Genomic DNA, 20,169 nt, shown 5'->3' with positions numbered 1-20,169 from the left:
CATTGTACACTTGAATATACTTATTTGTTAAGGGATATCAAAAGTAAACCTCAAGTATACTACTTTAATTATAGTATACAATAAGTATACTCATTGTACACTTGAATATACTTATTTGCTAAGGGGTATCAAAAGTAAACTTCAAGCATACTACTTCAATTATAGTATAAAATAAGTATACTCATAGTACACTTGAATATACTTGTTTGTTAAGGGATATCAAAAGAAAACCTCAAGTATACTACTTTAATTATAGTATACCATAAGTATACTCATTGTACACTTGAATATACTTATTTGCTAAGGGGTATCAAAAGTAAACTTCAAGTATACTACTTTAATTATAGTATAAAATAAGTATACTCATAGTACACTTGAATATATTTATTTACTAAGGGATGTCAAAAGTTAACTTCAAGTATACTACTTTAATTATAGTATAAAATAAGTATACTCATAGTACACTTGAATATATTTATTTACTAAGGGATGTCAAAAGTTAACTTCAAGTATACTACTTTAATTATAGTATAAAATAAGTATACTCATAGTACACTTGAATATACTTATTTGCTAAGGTATGTCAAAAGTAAACTTCAAGTATACTACTTCAATTAAAGTATAACATAAGTAAACTCATAGTACACTTCAATATTCTTCTTTTTGCTAATTGCTAACATAATTGAGCGAGTAAGCTAGCATGAGAGTTTAGTAAGTGTGTAGCATTTGTATCTTCTCATCAATACAAAAGTCTCCAAAACAAGCTAAGACTTAAACTTCGGAAAGTTTAACGTTATCGATTTGATGAGTCGGCATTTGTCTACAAAACGTGGTCACATGATCATTCGTGTCGAAGCTTCTGGGGAGTCTTCTGGCGGCAGAACAACAAGTGCTAAGACAAGTTTGATCTCCAGGTGGACCTGCAAGTGCGATCCGCCGAGAAAGTGCCTTCGCAGGGAAAACCTGGAGCTCGGAGAGAGGTTTTCCGAATAAGCAAAAAAAGATATGAGGGAGCGAAGAGCAAGAGTTGCCCGCGGCAGGAAGAGGAGAAGGAGGGACGCGCGGCGGTGAAGCTGAATGATCGCTCTGTGAGAATTATTATTGATGATTCAGACGCCGTGAATTATTAATGGCGGACGAAGAGCATCTTTGAACCTGTCTGACATTCAATCCTGACAGAGATCAATGGGCTGACCAGGAGCAGCGACCAGGAGGACCCGGAGTGTTTGGACAAGTGCAGTCCTTCAGATGGGGACTTGTCAGGAGTGTTTAGAGAGCAAGAAATGGCGCCGGAGTCACGTGACGCCGCTGAGGCTGATTGGCTGTGACACCGTCTTCACCCGGGACTTGGAATCCGGAAACAGAGGCGCTCACGTCTGCGCCTTGTCTGAGACCGGAGTGTGTGCGTTTGGGAGTTACCAATGATCTCCTCCATTTACTGAAGGTTCCTAGTTTGAACACAGTGCTGTACATGGAACCAAAAGCAGCCCTGATCCCCTGGCTAGCTTGGAAGAAATGTACATGTAACCTGCCTGTACCTCAGTTTAGTGTGAGTGTGTCTCGGCTTATCATATATAGTATAAAATAAGTATACTCATTGTACACTTAAGTATATTTATTTGCTAAGGGATATCAAAAGTAAACTTCCAGAAAACTACTTCAATTATAGTATAAAATAAGTATACTCATAGTACACTTGAATATACTTATTTGCTAAGGGATGTCAAAAGTAAACTTTGAGTATACTACTTCAATTATAGTATAAAATAAGTATACTCATAGTACACTTGAATATAATTGTTTGCTAAGGGATGTCAAAAGTAAACTTTGAGTATACTACTTCAATTATAGTATAAAATAAGTATACACATAGTTCACTTGAATATACTTATTTGCTAAGGGATGCCATGACAAGTGTGAGTTTCCCTTTTGTGTCTGTGCGAGGATTCTGACTTTTGTGTTATGTATCTAATGTTTTTGTTGTAATTTGTGTGCATGTGTGACCGTGCACAAGAGTGTATTATCACGTGTGTGTTTGAGGTCATGTGCATACTTGTGTGCATGTCATAGTTTGTGTTTCCGTCAATGAATGTGAGTTGTGTGTGTTTATTTGTGTGTAGAAATATCTGGTCATCCGTGCTTGTGCGTGCGTTAATGTGAGTGTGTATAGTTTCTTGTGATTGTGCGTTGTTTAGTGTATTTACCTGAAAGCGTGTGACGTACTTGTGTGTATGTATCTAATGTGTGTGTGTGTGGGTCAGCAGGTCACTCGGGGAAGGCTGATCCTCGGGGACAGACTGCCAGGGTCGCTCAGCCGCTGTGCGGACACACAAACACACAAACACACACGTCAGTGGACCTGACGGGACGTCACGCCGGTCGACACTAAAAGGGGACAGAACTCAGGTCCCATCGCCACGGTAACCGGCTGATGGGGGGGACAGACGAAGGTCCAGCCGCCACACCTGATCACGCTGCGGTGGAAGTGACACACACACACACACACACACACACACGGGCGACAGTGTGACGGGTCAACATGGATTTAGTCACATGTGTGTCATCAGCGGTGTGTTTTCAGGACACTTCGCAGCCACATCGCTCTCACACACACTGACAGACGCGGCGACGTCACCTGCCGACAGTGTTCACCTCGGATCAGGTCACAGCTCGTTCCAGTGCGACTCGACTCCGGGAGGAAGCTGTTGTTGCTAACAACTGTGAGTCCAGAGCGGCGTGGAGGTCAATCAGCGCCACAAATCCTCGTTCAAATTACAGACCGAGGATCAGGGTTTGACGGCATTGTTATCGTTCCCGTCTACCTGTCCGCCCGTCCGTCACCTTTAACACGAATGGAAGTGACCCACTGACCTCCCTCCACGGAAAGCCAACGCACTGATCCGACCCTTTACTGTCAGTTCAAGAGAGACAAACTATTAACCTCCCTCACCTCGTCCTGCCGTCGCTGTCCAGAGAGACGGTGACTGGTGTCGCAGCCACCAATGGTGGTCTTGGTTAAATCTAGTGGCATCTTGAGAAGGATCGGACGTCTTGTTAATTCGAACCGTCTGATTACTCTTTGTAATGGTTTAATTTATCCGTATCTGTCACACTATCATGGTGTGTCATACCATTGAATGGGCGCATATCCTCATATTATCATCCCATTCATATGGGCCAGTAGGGCCCTATTCTACCTACTAGCATGTAGAATAGGCTGTTATCAGCTATTCATCTGGTTGACCCAATGTTATACTGTATATTGTCTCGAGCGGGTTGCGATCCCGCCTCCCTGGGGGCAAAACGACAACCATGGCCGATGCGCTATCCACTGAGCTAAACCCTAACTCTGACACTAACCCTTACCCTAGGGTCTTTAACCCTAACCCTAACCCTAGCCCTAACCCGGTACTTCCGTATCGTTTCGTGTTTTTCCGTATCTTTCCAGTTTGCGTCCAAGAAAGATAAAGTTATCTGTCTTTAAACGGAATAAATAAAATGTTAGGGTTAGGTTTAGGGTTAGGGTTAGGGTTAGGGTTAGGGTGAGGGTTAGGATTAGGGTTAGGGTTAGGGTTAAAGACCCTAGGGTTAGGGTTAAAGACCCTAGGGTTAGGGTTGGTGTTAGTGTTAGGGTTTAACTCGGTGGATAGCAAATCGGCCAAGGTTGTCTTTTCTTCTTTTTTTTGCCCCCAGGGTTAATATATATATCATAATATGAGGATATGCGCCCATTCAATGGTATGACAGAAACCAAATCGGGTGCATATAGTTTGGGAACAAGCCGTCTTCACATAACGTTGGTTTTTAGAAACACTTAGGATTTCTATACGATCATACATTTCATTAGCTCCTTTATCCAAGAGTTTTTAGTATTTATGACATTAATATTTTTTTCAATTTTAAAGATTAAAAGATATTCTCTTATTACAAAGACAGTTCATTTTTACTCAAAACGCTGATTTCCTAATCTTAATCTCCCTCAAGTCCCCACTACCAATTTTCAATGATTTAAGGAACTAAGTTATACAACATTTCTTCTCATTCAGCATAAACATTATTCTTCTGTGAATAAAAAATAAAATGTTTACGAGATCATTAAACTGCTGCTCTGTATTATCTTGCTGTTCATTCTTGTTCTTTTTATTGTTGTTTATGAGTCACATCAACACTTGCATTTTCTGCAGTTTTTTTTCATTTGATTTTTTTTTTTTTGCTTCATTGACGTTGTTAGTCACTTTTTATTCATACTTTTTTTTCAAGTTTTTTTATATAAGTTTATTCTAACATTTATTTTGGTGTAAGCTTCACGTAAGCAAACTTTTGCCTCTTCTTGTTTCATTATTATCCATAATGTTGTGTGCTGTTTTCTTTAAACCTTGCAAAATACAAATTCAAAAGTAAGTGAATGATAAAAAATGATGGAGAAAATGAGCGCCACCTAGTGAGAATATGAGAAGCACGTATGACCCCGCGACTCTTTCTTTGACTTTTTGACAAGACGTCCCAACATGTGTGCCCACCTCGCTCTCTCACACACACACACATACACACACACACACACACACACACACACACACACACACACACACACACACACACACACACACACACACACACACACACACAGACTCAGACACTTTCTGGCATCAGGAAATAAGTGAGAGGCAAACAGGACTCTCAGAGTGGCGACGAGTCCCCATCAAGCCAAGGTTAATTCCTGCCTCTTCATCCATCAGTGAGCAGCAGCAGGGGACTTGAACCAGGAGGGGAGGGGGGGCACTCTCTGTTTCATATATATATAAATGTGTGTTAGGACAGAAACTCGGGGGGTCTGCATCGCCCCATTGTCTCCCCAAGCACCCATAAAGGGTGAAGGAGGAGAAGATCATCAGCCTCGTTTACCAGGAGTGATGGCGGCTGACAGATGGCCGCCCTGATGTAGTCGTCACGGTGACTGGCAGGTCCTGTCGGGGGTGGTCAGTGGCGTCAGGCTGGATGATAAGTGGGGATGCTCGCTTTTTCCTGGACCTGAACCTAAAGTCTCTATATAATAAAGAAGCTGTTGTTACTTATTTGGGTTACACAAGTTAATTTAAGTATATTTCTGACATTGTTTATTTATAGTATTGATTAAAACCTGCTTATTTAATATTATGGATATTTTTTGTTAATAACAGAGTTAAAGGGATGATCATGATCATGTTGTATGTTGGATGTTGTGACAGATACGGACCGGAAGCAGTTGTTTCACTCAGCTGAGGAGCGACCTGAGAATGAATGAGCGAACGCCAATTTAAGAACCACTGACTGCCTGTACTTTTTTCTCACCTTTTTTCTTATATAATGTAACTTTATTTTCCATAACTGACATCCTGCAAGGTTATTTTTGGACTTTTTGACCAGGGAATGCAGAAAAGGAGATGGAGAAACCACAAGGAACGTAAAAACCGAAATTTAAAGAGTAAGAAGAAAGCGGAGAACAATCAGAGGTACTATGACGCGACTTTTGAACCAGATTGACGAAGCAATTGCTCACAGTCTCTGAATAGCGACTGAGGATAAACTGGGTAAGAGTCCCTTCCATGATTTTCCTGAAACATTATTATGTTTTTTAACTTCTTTGGGATGGTAAAGAGGCAGTTTCCTGATGATTCAAGTGGTTCTTAAATAGTACTAGAGTTCCTCTAACCACGCCCACTGTGCTCTCATTGGTCAGGAGTCAAGGGTAGATTCTACCTCCAAACAAAGTAGAAAATAATGTTGGAATTATTTGAATGAAAGTACCTCTGTTGACAAAAATCAGTTAGACATCTGAAGTACTCAACAAAATAAATCGTTACACCTTTTGCTTTTCGAAAAAATGTCAAAGCGGAGTTCAAGGTCCCGAACATTCTTCAGCAATACCGGGAACTTCCTTTTCGTGACGGGTCCACCCAAGTCCAAAACCTCTTTTTTTTGACTGGTGTTTGCAGAATGGTAGTAGGCCATATGAAATCTACTCTCTGTCTTCGAGGGTCATTTGCGTGTTGGGATGAGATTATGAGCTATAAGGGAGGTGTGGAGTGCTGAGACAAGGAGAAATGGCCCGCCGTGTAGATCGAGGATTTGATGGTTAGTCGATAGCCGTGTGAGCGGGGAGACAGAGAGAGAGAGAGGGAGCATGCAGATTTGGTCGCCCGGACCTTGATAGTATATGGGAAATGCATTATTTTTTGAAGATTACCTGAAACGGTCTCGCAATATGATTTTAGCATGAACTAACCTTGAACATTCCCATACTTATGTAAATGAGCTCCATCAGTGGCAATCAATGGACGCGACGGCCTTGAGGTCTTCCACGTCGCCCGGAACGCCCTCGAGTTGAACAAGCGTTTGGTCGCCCGGAGGGTTAGAGGAGCCTTGTAAGACACGAAGAGGGGTCACATTGGGAATTCATCTTCTGTCAGTATCACGCCGTTTGTGGCTTGACGCGGGTTTACAGGGAAAATGTTGACAAGACAAAAGAATCCTTTTTTTCTTCATTCCTACATTTTTTCTATTACCATTTGTTTTGTTTAGATATAAAAAGTGTAAAAATGAAAAAAACATACAAACATGACCTCGATTTTTATAAAACTGTAAATTAAGTAAACTAAATTGTAGATGTAATATAATTAACTCCCTTCCAGTGCTCCAATTTCCTGATTTCGTCTATAGCGGGTTGTGTTTAGAACGTATCCCCTGCGATAAACGAGGGACCACTTTAATTACTGCTGAGCGGAGCAACAATACTACCATTGGTTTAAAAAATGGACGGTTATATCAAAGTCTTTAACCCTTGTTTTATCCCAGGTTCAAGGTGACCCAGAGGCCCCAAAACAAACCCAGAGGCAACACAACGGATACCTCAAACACATTTGTTTCCGGGCCTCTGGGTCAAGGTGACAGTTAGGGTTAAGTACCACGAGACTTCTTCTTCTTACATATACATTGTTTTATAACATAAAACTTGTTGGATATAAGAAAGAAAACTGTTGTTATAGGAAAGTCAAATGTGCGTATCAGAGAAGAATTGTAGCTATTTATCTATGGAGGTACTATGAAGAACGCAAGAAAAGTTGAAAAGTTAAAATCTGAGATTTTGTTGGAAAACTAAAAATCCAGGATTTTAAAATTTGGTTCATTAAACCTTAGCTAATGAGAAAATTGTAAAAGAAAAAAATACATTGTTCCCTTGCTTACTTGGGGTTACGTTCCAGCATAAGTACAGCAGAGAGCAGCACAAACAGGCTCTAACCGGAGAAGAAACAGAAGTGGGAGCCCTGGTGCCCAACTGAGAAAGAAGACAAGTTCATTCAAGTCTCTACTTTGAGAAATAGGCGGATCAAAGGTCCTCCATTGGCATCTTCATTTAATGGTTTCTGCAAAACACCAACGTCTACAGTGATGAGACTCCTGGATGCTGGTCTTCTAGGCAGAGTAACAAAGAAAAAGCTGTATCTGAGACTGCCCAGTCAAATTAAAAGATTATTATGGGCAAAATATCACAGACATTGGAGAGAAGAATGGAAAAAAGTGTTATGGATGGAAGAATCAAAGTTGAGGTGTTTGGATCAAACAAAAATGTTTGTAAGACGCAGGCCAAGAGAAAGATTCTGGAACCTGACATCATCTGTCATAGAGCAGGTCATGTGATGGTCTGGAGATGCTTTGGTGCTTGTAAAGTGGGAGATTTGTAAAAGGTAAAGTGGATTTTGAACAAGGAAGACTATCACTCCATCTTGTAGCGCCGTGCCATACCCTGTGGACAGCACTTTGTTGGAACCAGTTTCATCGTACAGCAGGACAAAGACCCAAAGCTCACCTTCAAGTTATGCAGGAGCTATTTAGAGAAGAAGCTGGTTTTCAGTCTGTAAAGGAGCTGCCGGCGCAGTCACCAGATCTCAACCCCATTGAGCTGTTGTGGGAGAAGTTTAACCGTAGGGTACGCAAGAACTGACCATCAAGTTAATCACACTTCAGGAAACGTGGGCTTAAATTTCTTCAGATAACCTCATCATATGATCAGACAGAATGGCAAAAGTTTGAGAAGCTGTCATTACTGCAAAGGGAGCATTCTTTGACGAAAACAAATTTTGAAGAACAAAATTATTATTTCAAATCAAAATTATTAATTCTAATCTTGTCAAAGTCTTGCCTATGTTTTCTATTCTTGTTGCAATTGTTGAAAAATGAGAGTTTTAATGAAAAATACAAAATGTAATTCATAAAAAAAAGGAAAAACATATTTATTCTCAATCCATTTTATATTAATATTGACCTCACGAGGGCAGCAAAATCCAGCAAAGCAATCAAGCCAATATGTCACATACTCAACGAAATAAGTTAAAAACACACCCGACCAGAGATTCTACCGTGAAACCACCGTGGAACTCTGACGCAGGGCAACCAGGTGAGTGTCTCAAACAGTGCTCCGCTCACGTGACCACCGGGGGTCAGCGCGGGCGACCTTCTACCTCCGCCCGCTGCGGCCTCTGCGTGGTGCGTGCAAAGGTGTCGCCCGGGTCGTGTGTCAGGATGTGCGTTCGATGCGTGTGCAGTGGGCTGAGCGGACACGCTCGGACGCTCCCGCCCCGACGCACGCTCATTCATATTCATCCGATGCACGCGCGCACATCTGGACACACAGCTGTGCGGCTTCAAGATGTTTGCAAACAGTCTGGTGGCGACGAGGCAACACACACACACACACACACACACACTTTTGTGAAATCAAATGCACTAAACACACACACACACACACACACTTTTTGTGAAATCAAATGCACTAAACACACACACACACACTTTTGTAAAATCAAATGCACTAAACACACACACACTTTTGTGAAATGAAATGCACTAAACACACACACACACTTTTGTAAAATCAAATGCACTAAACACACACACACACACTTTTGTAAAATCAAATGCACTAAACACACACACACTTTTGTGAAATTAAATGCACTAAACACACACACTCTTTTGTGAAATGAAATTCACTAAACACACACACACACTTTTGTAAAATCAAATGCACTAAACACACACACACTTTTGTGAAATGAAATGCACTAAACACACACACACTTTTGTTATCATGCAGTGAGGCACTGGAGTATGCTTAGAGAAACACACACAATGCAATGGGTTGCTCAGTAACACACTTAAAGATGTAGAGATACACACACACACACACACATAGAGACACAACTTTATTCGATTCAAGATGTGACGTGAGTTTTTCTTCGGTTCAGGTCATGTGACCTCTGTAGGAGCTTCCACTCTTAACATGATCCCTGATGCCTGACTGATACCCCCCCCCCCCCTCACTAACGAATCCTCCACCCCCCTTAAACACACACACACACACACACACACACACACACACACACACACACGCTCTGATCAATTCTCCATCCGACTCTAAAGCTGCTCTTTAACTCAAGTGTGGCATCTTAATTAGAGCGATAACTGCAGACTGTCAGCTCATCGACTGCTGCCACTGACCGCTGCGCTCATCGACAGCCGGGGGTGGAGGCAGAGGGTGGGGGGATATAGGGGGGAGATGAGAGGGGAGCACGTGTGGGTGGAGACACTGGAGAGAGTGACATGGAGGTCTGAGAACCAACTTGTGTTTTACAAAACGGGCATGTGTCAGATAATCTAACCTGATGGTCGACCTGTTCAATATCCATTTATCCCTCATCCGTCAATTCACCTAACTATCCATCCATCCTTCCATCTGTTCATCCATACCTACAACTGTCCATCCATCCATTTATTCTTCCTCTACTTACCCTTTCATCCATCATATAGTATCCAACCATCCCTCCATCCTTCTATCTGTTCATCCATACCTACAACTGTCCATCAATCCATTCATTCATTCTTATACTTACCCTTTCATCCATCATATAGTATCCAACCATCCCTCCATCCTTCTATCTTTTCATCCATACATACAACTGTCCATCCATCCATTCATTCTTCTTCTACACACCCTTTTATCCATCATATAGTATCCAACCATCCCTCCATCTAATCCTCCCAACTATCCTTTCATCCACCAACTTGGTTCCTCCAACCATCATGCTATTTTGTCATCCAACCATCCATTCATTTATCCATCCATCATTTTGGAAACCATCCAATTATTCCATCCGTCATCTGGCATCCAACCATACTTAAAAAAATCCATCATCTCTTCTATTTTTTCAACTGATCCGTCTCATTATCAACGATCATTGCTTCCATTATTCTATATTATTATCCATAGTTTTATCTGAATCAGTGCAAAATAAACGTAGAAAAAAGGAGTAGAAAATATGTCACATGTATAGCAGAATACAAGAGGGAAGAGAGGAAGAAGAACAGCAAATTATAAAAAAGCCAGCATGATGGATTGACTGTTTTTTTTTTTTTTTAACTTTCCACTCAAGCTGAAAAGAAAGAAGTAAGAGAGAGAAAATCAAATTAAAGAGATCAAGATATAAATAACCAGAAGTAAAGAAAGAGGGAGATACATCAGAGGAAGTCAAACTGGAAAGAAATTAAAAGAGTGGAAGACGGGAGCGACGCAGAGGAGTGATAGATCACGAGTGTCGAAGGTCCAACGTCTGGAATCTTGACGGGGAGAGAAAAAAGAAACAAGTGGCGAGTGACTTCCCCCCTTTTTTTTTGTGCGACAAATAAAGAAATCAATAAATCATTGTGAGACTTTGACAGGTTGTGGGGAGGTGGGGGGGGGGCGAGGAGGAAAGTGGGGGTTCTCTCATGGACTATTCATGAGGCTGTCGCCGTTGTCGCTCTCTCTCCTCCTCCTGTGTGTCGGCCGACGAGCGAGAGTACACTTTGAAATATTTAAATGTTTGCGTGCGTTTGGCGCCGGACCTGTGGCCCCCGGACCACCGAGGGGAGGTGGGCGGTCGGGGGAGTGGGCGAGGAATGTTCCACCATGATGGGGCAACTTCACTCTGAAACTGGTAGATCCAGGATTTCCACCTGGAACAAGACACTTTCATTTAATGTTCAACAAATTCTCCCTTTAGATAGAGATCCATACAATTTCCAGGCAGCATGACTCACTCGTGAAGTGAAGAGTAGAGATTAAAACTTTACTTCCAGTGGACTCGTGAATTGGTTCAACGTCTCACGGGCTAAGTTAGTTTGTTTAACTAAGTCCCACATGTGTGTACTCTATTGAAGACAAGGTGCTTGATGGGAAAACATGGTGACCCATGGAGTACCAAGTGTCAAGGTGAGTCTCTAACACCTTAATTATAACGCAAGACAGATTTAGAAAAATACTGAATCCCACACGTATAAAATATCTTGTGAGATTTCCGAGGATTGACACATATGGACTCGTTTTGTCAGGTTTGACTCAAATCATGCATCAAGGTGAATTTCTGTCATTTGGAATTTAGAGTTAGGGTAGGTTAAGGTTTAGTGTTTAGGGTTAGGGTTAGGGTTAGGGTTAGGGTTAGGTTTAGGTTTAGGGTTAGGGTTAGGGTTAGGGTTAGAGTAAGGGTTAGGGTTAGGGTTAGGGTCAGGGTCAGGGCTAGGGCTAGGGCTAGGGCTAGGGCTAGGGCTAGGGCTAGGTTTAGGGTTTAGGGTTTAGGGTTTAGGGTAAGAGTAGAAGTAGGAGTAGGAGTAAGAGTAAGAGTAAGAGTAAGAGTAAGAGTAAGAGTAAGAGTAAGAGTAAGAGTTAGGGTTAGGGTTAGGGTTAGAGTAAGGGTTAGGGTTAGGGTCAGGGTCAGGGCTAGGGCTAGGGCTAGGGCTAGGGCTAGGGCTAGGTTTAGGGTTTAGGGTTTAGGGTTTAGGGTTTAGGGTTTAGGGTAAGAGTAGGAGTAAGAGTAAGAGTAAGAGTAAGAGTAAGAGTAAGGGTAAGGGTTAGGGTTAGGTTGAGTGTTAGGCTTAGGGTTTAAGGTTTAGGGTTAGGGTTAGGGTTAGGGTTAGGGTTAGGGTTAGGGTTAGGGTTAGGGTTAAGGTTAAGGTTATGACGATGACATGTTTAAGGTGCTATAAACCAATAGAATAAAATCGATTCCCAAGATAGACGACACAACAGTATCAGTGGGGCAGGAAGTCATGACGACACATTCACATACCAAAAAATATGAGTTTGAGTCTGAGACAGGAAATGAATCTGTGCACCTCTACCGTCTAATCCCCCATCGTCCTTCATCTGACCCACATTCTGCCTCTGTTTTCGACAAATTTCTATTCTGGTGCGGGCCGTTAAAGATTCATGTCTTCTGTGGAGTCGTGAGATCGAGCTCAAAGCTGAGAGACCTGGTCGAGCAGAGCTGAAGCTCTTCAGTCCTAATTAATAACCGTCCCCCCCACCCATCACCACTGTAATCCCACTCTTACACCAGATTATCCTCATCATGAGTGCTAATGTCTCAGACAACGCAAAGACTGAAAGAGCTTCGTCCTCACTCTTCACTCACACTTTCTACTCACACTCAAAATGTGTTTAATTTTTGTGCAAGAGTGTGTCTCTACACAATGTATAAACACACACACACTCACTGACACGCAAATACATTACACTCCATCTCTCTCTCACACACACAAACTTGTGTGCTCAATAAGAACTGGTCGAAGGAAAATAAAAAACGAGAAAGAAACTAAATATAATTGACCAGAGAAAATATTTTGAGAACTAAGTGTGAATAAACACAAATATTATTTTATTTTAATTTTGGTGTCATTGGAATGGTAAATTTTAATTTAAGTAATACTTTATAATAAATAAGGTTTTTGTTAAAACCTGTTCTATGAAAGTATTTTTCTTTTTTCTTTTTTATATATATAGTTTTATATTTATCTATTGCTAAACCATATATTTTTATTAAAATCTGAATAAAATGTTTTTGTAATTTCATTATTCATGCAAACTAACTTTTGTATCCTTAATATTTGTTGTACATCATAATCCATAAAATGATAAAATGTAACTGAATTGGTTTCTTTTTAACTTTTTGTTTCCAGGATTTTTGGTTATTATCAAACTCATAATGTTTCTATTTTCTATAATCTATTGATTTTTATGCCATAGTATTATTACTGTCATCATATAAGTGTCTGTACATATATTAAATAATAATATGTTAGTATTTTTTTTGTGTCGTTAATTTAGGTAATATTGATTGTATGCCAATACCGCCACCTGCTGGAAAGTAAGCAGAAAAACAGCCATTTCGGTTGAAATAATTCAATGGCGTTTACAAAAACAGTTTCCCTTATAGACACTCATGTACACAAAAACAAACACAAATGATAACAATTACACACTCATAGCGTGCCTAAACAATTGAATAAATACGAATTGTGGTTTGTTCCTATTCAAGTTTAAACTTTATTAACACTGAAGAGGAAACAAGAGCCACACTGACTTAAAATAAACAGTGAAGTCAATAAAGTCATAAACTCTTTCAGTAGGTCACAGCTGTGATGGTTCTTCTCCAGACAGTAATAATCCACCGAACCAGAACTTTCTACAACTGTTAGCAGAAGAGATGGTTTGTTCTTCAATTGCTGTGGTTTATGCTTTGAAGATGTTTCATCATCGATTAAAGCTAATTCCATATTTCCTGTTCTGTGGTTATAATGATGGAAAGCCCACTGGACACTCTGGTTTGGTCCCACACCGTCACAAGTCAGCTCCAGTGTCTGTCCAACATAACGGAAAAAAGACTGAATGCTTATCTTTCATGTCTCACAAACCCCTGTTCATGGTACTGGTACCGTTCTTGAACCTCCAGAGGGAATATTTGATAAGAAGCTTCTCTCTGCAGACTGTAATCATGATGATGTGAAGAGTTCCACAGAAGTTTCTTCTCCTCACCGCTCCATCTTGAGATCAGGCAGAAGTCATCAGGTGTTTTGTTCAGGATGAAGTGATGAGACGTTCCTTTCATCTTGAGGATTTCAGCGTGGATGTTGTTGGAGAAGAGAACCACCAGCAGCAGCATCTCTACAGCCATGTCTTCGTCTGTGAGTGTGAGTCAACTCTGCTGCTGCTTCATGATCTCAATCTCTTCACCATCAGAAGCTTCTCACCTACGATTGGTGGAACTGGACGATATCATCAGGAGGATGCTCTTCATGCTACTTCCTGTTAGCTTTATCAGGTGTGAAGAATAAAAAATAGAAAAATGTTAAATGTGTAGAATGAGTGTTTGAGTCTGTGTGTGAATGTGTGAAGATTTAATATCTGAAACATTCTTTTCCGATCTTTAATAATGTTGCTTAAAGAGACAACATTGATGATTAGCAAATTAAACTTCTTAAATCATTACAAAACGATGCTAGTAAGCATGATAGCATCTAATTCTAACTAGCATTGATAGTTGCTCAAGTTAACATAAAGAAAGCACCTAAACAGAACACACCGGGAAGTGTGTATTGCTGTATAAGCAGGTGGATACTATTCTAGTCCCACACTATAGACAAACAGTAACACAAATAGTGTCATGTGATCTACACACTGTATACTATTTGTCGTAGGGGATCCTCGGGGCGGTCGTGTATATTTCATGTGTGGCTCTTGAGGCTTTTATCATGAATGATGGAGCAACACTAAGCTCTTCATTTGCCAGACAGATGTTGTTGTTTTTGACTTGAGCAAAGGAAGGCAACTCTTGTATAATTCAGAGCGGCCAGAGAACAAATAAATAAATGAATAAATAAGTGAAGACAAATACACAAACTGTCACATTCACTGTGAAGTGCTGCGAGTGTCGCCGTGTCTGAATTGTGTTTCCTCTGCAAACACAAGCAAATGGAAACACTAAAACCAGCACTCGAACACATACACACAAGAGCACACAATGTCCCCATTGTGACAATATTTTAAACAGAATTGTGTTTTCGTTAGATACAAAAAAAAAGCTGCATCTTTAGACGATCGGCCAAGATAAATCCAATGAAAGATCATATTTAATACTATAATTGTATCATTCACTTTATGTGGCTTTTAAAAACACCACTTTCTCATGGTCTGGCATTAAAATCAATGTCCTCGAACCTTGCCAAAATAGATTTCAGCTGCTCTTTAAGCCATGGGTCACCAACGTACACCGAAAAAAGTAGCCCATAGACCTGTTTAAAATATATATTTTCATACAATAACCATCTTGAATTTCTCGAACTTGTTGTTCTCGGTGTTGTCTTGATCTTTGAAGTATGTACTGTTTTGAGTATTGTTTTGATTGTTAAAGCGCTTTGTGACCCTGGTCTCGAAAAGCGCTATATAAATAAATATTACTTACTTACTTACTTACTTATAAAGTTTTTGTGTGTCCTTTTTGGTTGCCCAATTAGATATTACAATATACTGTAGTTCCAATAATATGATTTGTGTATTAAAGGGAATATCATTTATCATTTATACAGATACATTCAGGTTTACATTTGAAATAAAATATTGAAAGTTGCACTTTGATTTTGTCGATCCCGCACCACTCCAGTCTATTGTCACCGTGCGTCTCGTGCGGAACTAAAATTACTTAAGGCTCGCCGCGGGTCGGACTGTCATCGATGTGGCACCACCAGAGCGATGGCAACATGGCCGCCGCTCTGCTGCAGATGTCATGTTTGTATCGGGGAATGTTAGCGGTCAGGGCGTCCGGGATCCGACCACTCATCCCGGGTCTGGTACCGTCACAGTTCCGAGCCTTCGCCCTCCGGAAGGAACCGGATCTGGAGGAGAACCCGTATTACAATAAATACCAGGAGAAGATCCAGAAGCTGCGGAGGTCAGTCACCGGATGCACGAGCCATGTTGGAGTAACACATTTAATAATGTTTATCAGTGTGTGTACAGAGATGCTGTCGCTTTATCACTGAACATGAAAACACACTCAACAAAACACATGGTTATAAAAGAGGCAGAACCTGAATTATATTAGGATAACCCGGTGATTTGTAAGAACCCCTGGATCAAGAGAGGGCTTTTGAAGCAGAGGTTTAATAACTGCATTCAGTTCAAAACCTGATGTCATTGAAAAGTTAATATTGTCAAGTACAGATGTGCTAAGTAAGCAGCCATGGATGATTCGATATGATTTGGTATTGGATTCAAGAGACGTGTTTGGGATTTAGAGGAGGAAACGATCAAAGACAGTTGTGGAGGACTTACTGAAATAATCAGTATGAATCTTTCTTCTATTTGGTGAAGATTTTTTCATTAAAGAAGTTCCTGGAATCACTGCTGCTGACATGAGGAGGACTGGACTGCTCAATGGAATTATGGCTCAGTGTCAGCCTGGCTACAGTGCTGAAGAAGAACCTGGGGCCTCATGTACTAGACGTGCACACATCGTTTTATAAAGTTCATATGTATCAAAAGTGTGAAATAGTGCAGATTTCCTTTCAAGTTTGAAGGTGGCGTACAAACATTTCACTGCTCAGACCCATGTCAACCTCACTAGTCAAGTATTCATCAGAGTCACATTAACATGTTTGCTGTGACATTAGTGGATGTTAAATTATTTGCAAACCATTTCTATTCACGTCATTTCTTCTCGAATCGTCTAGAATTTTGTTTGCACTTAAGTGTTTCCTGAGTATACCAGGGAGCAGAACTTCTGTTTACACTCTTTTGAGTTCAATCAAATTAAGCATGTTATGTAGCGACTGTGAAGCTGTCCACAAAGGGTGGAGTCCCCTGACACAGTGTAACAAGGAATTTGACTGAGAACTTAGGTGATTGCTTCTTTAAATGTGACACTTTCAGTTTGCCAGCACAGAGACAACAATGTGTGGTTCAGTTCATTGCAACCTTTACCACAGCAGCTCTGACAACGTACTGTGGTCAAGTTATCTGATGTTTGACCAATCACAGAAGAGTGGGCGTGGTTATGAAAAACAAGATTTAATTCCCAGATAAATGTTGTGGGTGGGGCTTAAGCCCATTTTCTAATGTAAATATTTAAATGATAATAGAGTTTTGTATAAACAGACATATAGTGATGAGTACAATAGAGTCCAACATCTATTTAAGAAACACTAGTTGCCCTTTAACAATTCAATAAATAAAAAATGATATTTCAAATAAGCGCATTTAACTTTTTGACCGAACTCTTTCAACTGATCTTGAACAGAGGCAACTAAAAATTGAATACAGTTGTGTTGGTGTGTCGGTGCTATCATTGATGTTTAATCATAAGTCAGATCTGTACTGACTCTCACCTGCTTCTCTTTCAAGTTCCAAACCTGAGGAGTTTGAAGCACGATATGAAACACGACATGAGGCGAAGAAGGAAGTCCTGGGACACTCCAAGCAGGCGGAGTTCATCAAGCAGATGGAGCAGGAGGTGAAGTTTCTTCCCTGCACTTCCTGAAGACACACAATCTCAGCAACTGCCTTAAATAAATCAGTATTAATCAGGAAGAAGAGCAGGAAAGAAACCAATAACATTTACTCACATTAATCTAATTGGGTAGTTTTTCATGTAACTATCCTTGTTCTAATTTACTAATTATATACCAATTTTGCCTTTAAGTACAGTAGATCTGTTTGTTTTGGGTTTTTTTTTAAAAGGGGAATAAATATAAGGGTAACTTAAATTACTCATTAAATCAAATGGTTTCAAAGGGAACAATTTAGGGGAGAACTGACACTCAAGTCACGCAAACAATATATATTTTTTTAAATTAGTACTTTTAAATGTCATGTGAAGACATGTTTAATTTGGACAAGCTTAATTACCTTTTTTTTTTAGTTTATTTATTTAATTCAGTTGCATTTAATTAGGCTACATTTTAAAGTGACCTTTTAAAGAGTAACTTTCATTCCAAATGATTTTCTTTGAGTTTGTTCATCTGCTGGTAGGTTTCCTTGTTAAGCCAAATTCAATAAGAATTCTTTTAGTGCAATAATTTTTTCTACCTCCGTCATAAGAAGAAAAAACATCATCAGAACCTGCATCTGTCGCATCCTGAGAACTCCTCCGCCATAGGCGGGCTGAAGTGATGACTTAAAATGAACACTAATGTTGTTTGGCTTCTACAGCTGGAGAAGAGAGACAAGATGGCGGCCAGTGGGGTAGAAACGGCCTTCACCAAGGACAAGGTAAATAAAAGAATAACGGATGGAAGCATGAATTTGTGACGTAGCATTTCAATTGAATTCAGCCACGATGTTTTTTCTCAGACGCTTGGCTCCATCCTCAACATGGAGCTGATCCAGGACAAGAGCGGAGAAGAGATCGCTGAGGTGAGAACCCACATCCTCCTCTATACTTCAATATTAGCACATTAATTATGGGATGGAAGAACATTGATCAGGTGTATAACATGCATTTGCTAGGTCTTGAATGAAAAATGCAAACTGGAAGTAAAAGCAATGGTTGCATTAGGAAGAACTTTGAATGAATGGATAAAGCAAACAAGATCTCCAGAGGGATCAATAAAGTTTATCTAAAGATTTGTTATGGATGGACAAAACAAAGGAAGCAATGCAGATGGATGGATGAACTGATGAATTAAGAGATTGCGAGAACCCATGATGGACAAAAGCATTCCTAAGATTGGTAAAAGAATTGATTTATAAAGTGAGGGGTAGGAGGATGTTGTAGTCAAAGAACCAACAATGATTTATAATCTCTCTCTCCCTCCGCAGTTGTGGATGAAATATTACTCCATCAAAGACACCATCAGCGCTGTCATCCCGGTCAGTTCGGTCTCTCCTCAGCTGTCAATCCGTAAAACCTATTTCCTCTGACTTGTCAAATCTTCTCTCAGACCCAGATGTACGACAGCATCTCTGAGCGAGCAGAGTCCTGCCCCATGGTGCGTCCCTCACTCTGATCACAGTCACCATGAGCGCCGTGCTAATGCTTGTTTCCTTCCAGTTCCTTTATGCCGTGCCTCAGAAGGAGGGTTATGAGTTCTACATGGGTCAGTGGTCCGGGCACGAGTTGCACTTCACCTCCCTCATCAACATCCAGGTCAGGAGGCTCTGGTTTTTTTTTAACCTAAATTGTATCGCATTGAGGCAGCTTCTCATCAAACCATTTTTAATTTCCTTAAACGTCCAGACTCGAGGAGAGAACGCTCCGAGTCAACTCATCCTCTATCACTACCCTGAGCTGAAGGATTCTAAGAACATCGTTCTCATGACGGCTGAGCTCGACCCCAAATTCATTGTGAGTTGTTCTCCTGAAAAAGTTAAACTTTAACCACTAGGGGTCGCCCAAACCCTCCTGATCTTAGTGCTGCTGTGACTAAAACTATTTGCCTGTCGCTGTTCCCAGACTGTCCACCAGGCGCAGTGCTTGGCCAACCAGGTGCAGCTGTTCTATGGCACACAGCAGCAGGAGACGTTCCGGCTGGTGGAGACGTTCAACCACAGTCCGGCCGACTTCAAACACATGTTGGTGATCGCCGAGCTGGAGCAGAGCGGTCTAGGGGCCTCGACGGCGTAGACCTGGATGGGTGGACATTGTTTAAAGCGATGACATGAATATGAACAAGTGGGTCACTCTGGGAAGGCAGAGGACACAGAGGACGCGCACCAGTGCAGACTCTGAACTTGTAAGTCGGCTTCAAGAGATGGTCTCGTCTCCAACCAGTACACATTAGTATTTAAATTCTTAATAAAATGATGTTTGATTTTTAATTGACATTATTTTTTGGCTGTATATTGACCGGGACAACCACGATGAATCGTGCAATTAAAAAAAGTAACTCAAACGCTGTGGATCAGTCACAGAAAGTATGTTTTTGTCGTTTGACAAACATCTTTACTCCTCGTCCTCCTTTTGTGGATAACGACATGCATTTTAGTGTTGTTTCGATAACGGTTGGATTTTGGGGGGATGGTAATAGATGGATAGAACACACCTGCCCTCATTCACTCGCACACCAAAAATGTAAGTAAGTCATTTATATTTGTTGAAGCAATATAAAACATTTATGAAACCATAGAATCCACAGTAAAGGATGAATTGCCTGTTTGGATAAAAGTAGCCACATTTTACTCTTCTTTTGTGACCCAGTATTCAATAAAATTACATTTTAATAAAAAGCTTACAAAGGGTGACAAAATTACAAACTTAAACGCGTGATGAGATTGTTTACTTTGATGACTGCAGAATAAATGCCATATCAAGGACATGAGAAATGTTC

At 40.6% G+C, this 20,169-nt stretch overlaps 1 protein-coding gene across 1 annotated transcript; it reads left to right on the top strand.

Annotated features, from left to right (window-relative positions):
* Window positions 1–15,576: 15,576 nt before the first annotated feature.
* atpaf1 (ATP synthase mitochondrial F1 complex assembly factor 1) lies at window positions 15,577–19,734 on the top strand. The gene is made up of 9 exons (XM_087782946.1): window positions 15,577–15,794; window positions 17,246–17,354; window positions 18,053–18,112; window positions 18,194–18,256; window positions 18,662–18,712; window positions 18,784–18,831; window positions 18,894–18,989; window positions 19,080–19,187; window positions 19,296–19,734. Exons 1-9 carry the CDS (start codon window positions 15,577–15,579, stop codon window positions 19,464–19,466), a joined length of 924 nt encoding a protein of 307 aa, XP_087639072.1. The 3' UTR covers window positions 19,467–19,734.
* The last annotated feature ends 435 nt before the right edge of the window (window positions 19,735–20,169 follow it).

The sequence above is a fragment of the Callionymus lyra genome, chromosome 2 (assembly GCF_982586985.1).
Source record: "Callionymus lyra chromosome 2, fCalLyr1.hap1.1, whole genome shotgun sequence".
NCBI lineage: Eukaryota > Metazoa > Chordata > Actinopteri > Syngnathiformes > Callionymidae > Callionymus > Callionymus lyra.
This window is presented reverse-complemented; position numbering and strand designations above follow the sequence as displayed.

What these genes read in the sequence shown, in the direction of transcription:
- atpaf1 (XM_087782946.1), top strand. Translation starts at nt 15,577, where the DNA reads ATGTGGCACCACCAGAGCGATGGCAACATGGCCGCCGCTCTGCTGCAG. An exon ending in AAGATCCAGAAGCTGCGGAG is followed by an intron (nt 15,795 to 17,245) that starts GTCAGTCACCGG and finishes TTCTCTTTCAAG; the next exon opens with TTCCAAACCTGAGGAGTTTG. An exon ending in AGCTCGACCCCAAATTCATT is followed by an intron (nt 19,188 to 19,295) that starts GTGAGTTGTTCT and finishes CGCTGTTCCCAG; the next exon opens with ACTGTCCACCAGGCGCAGTG.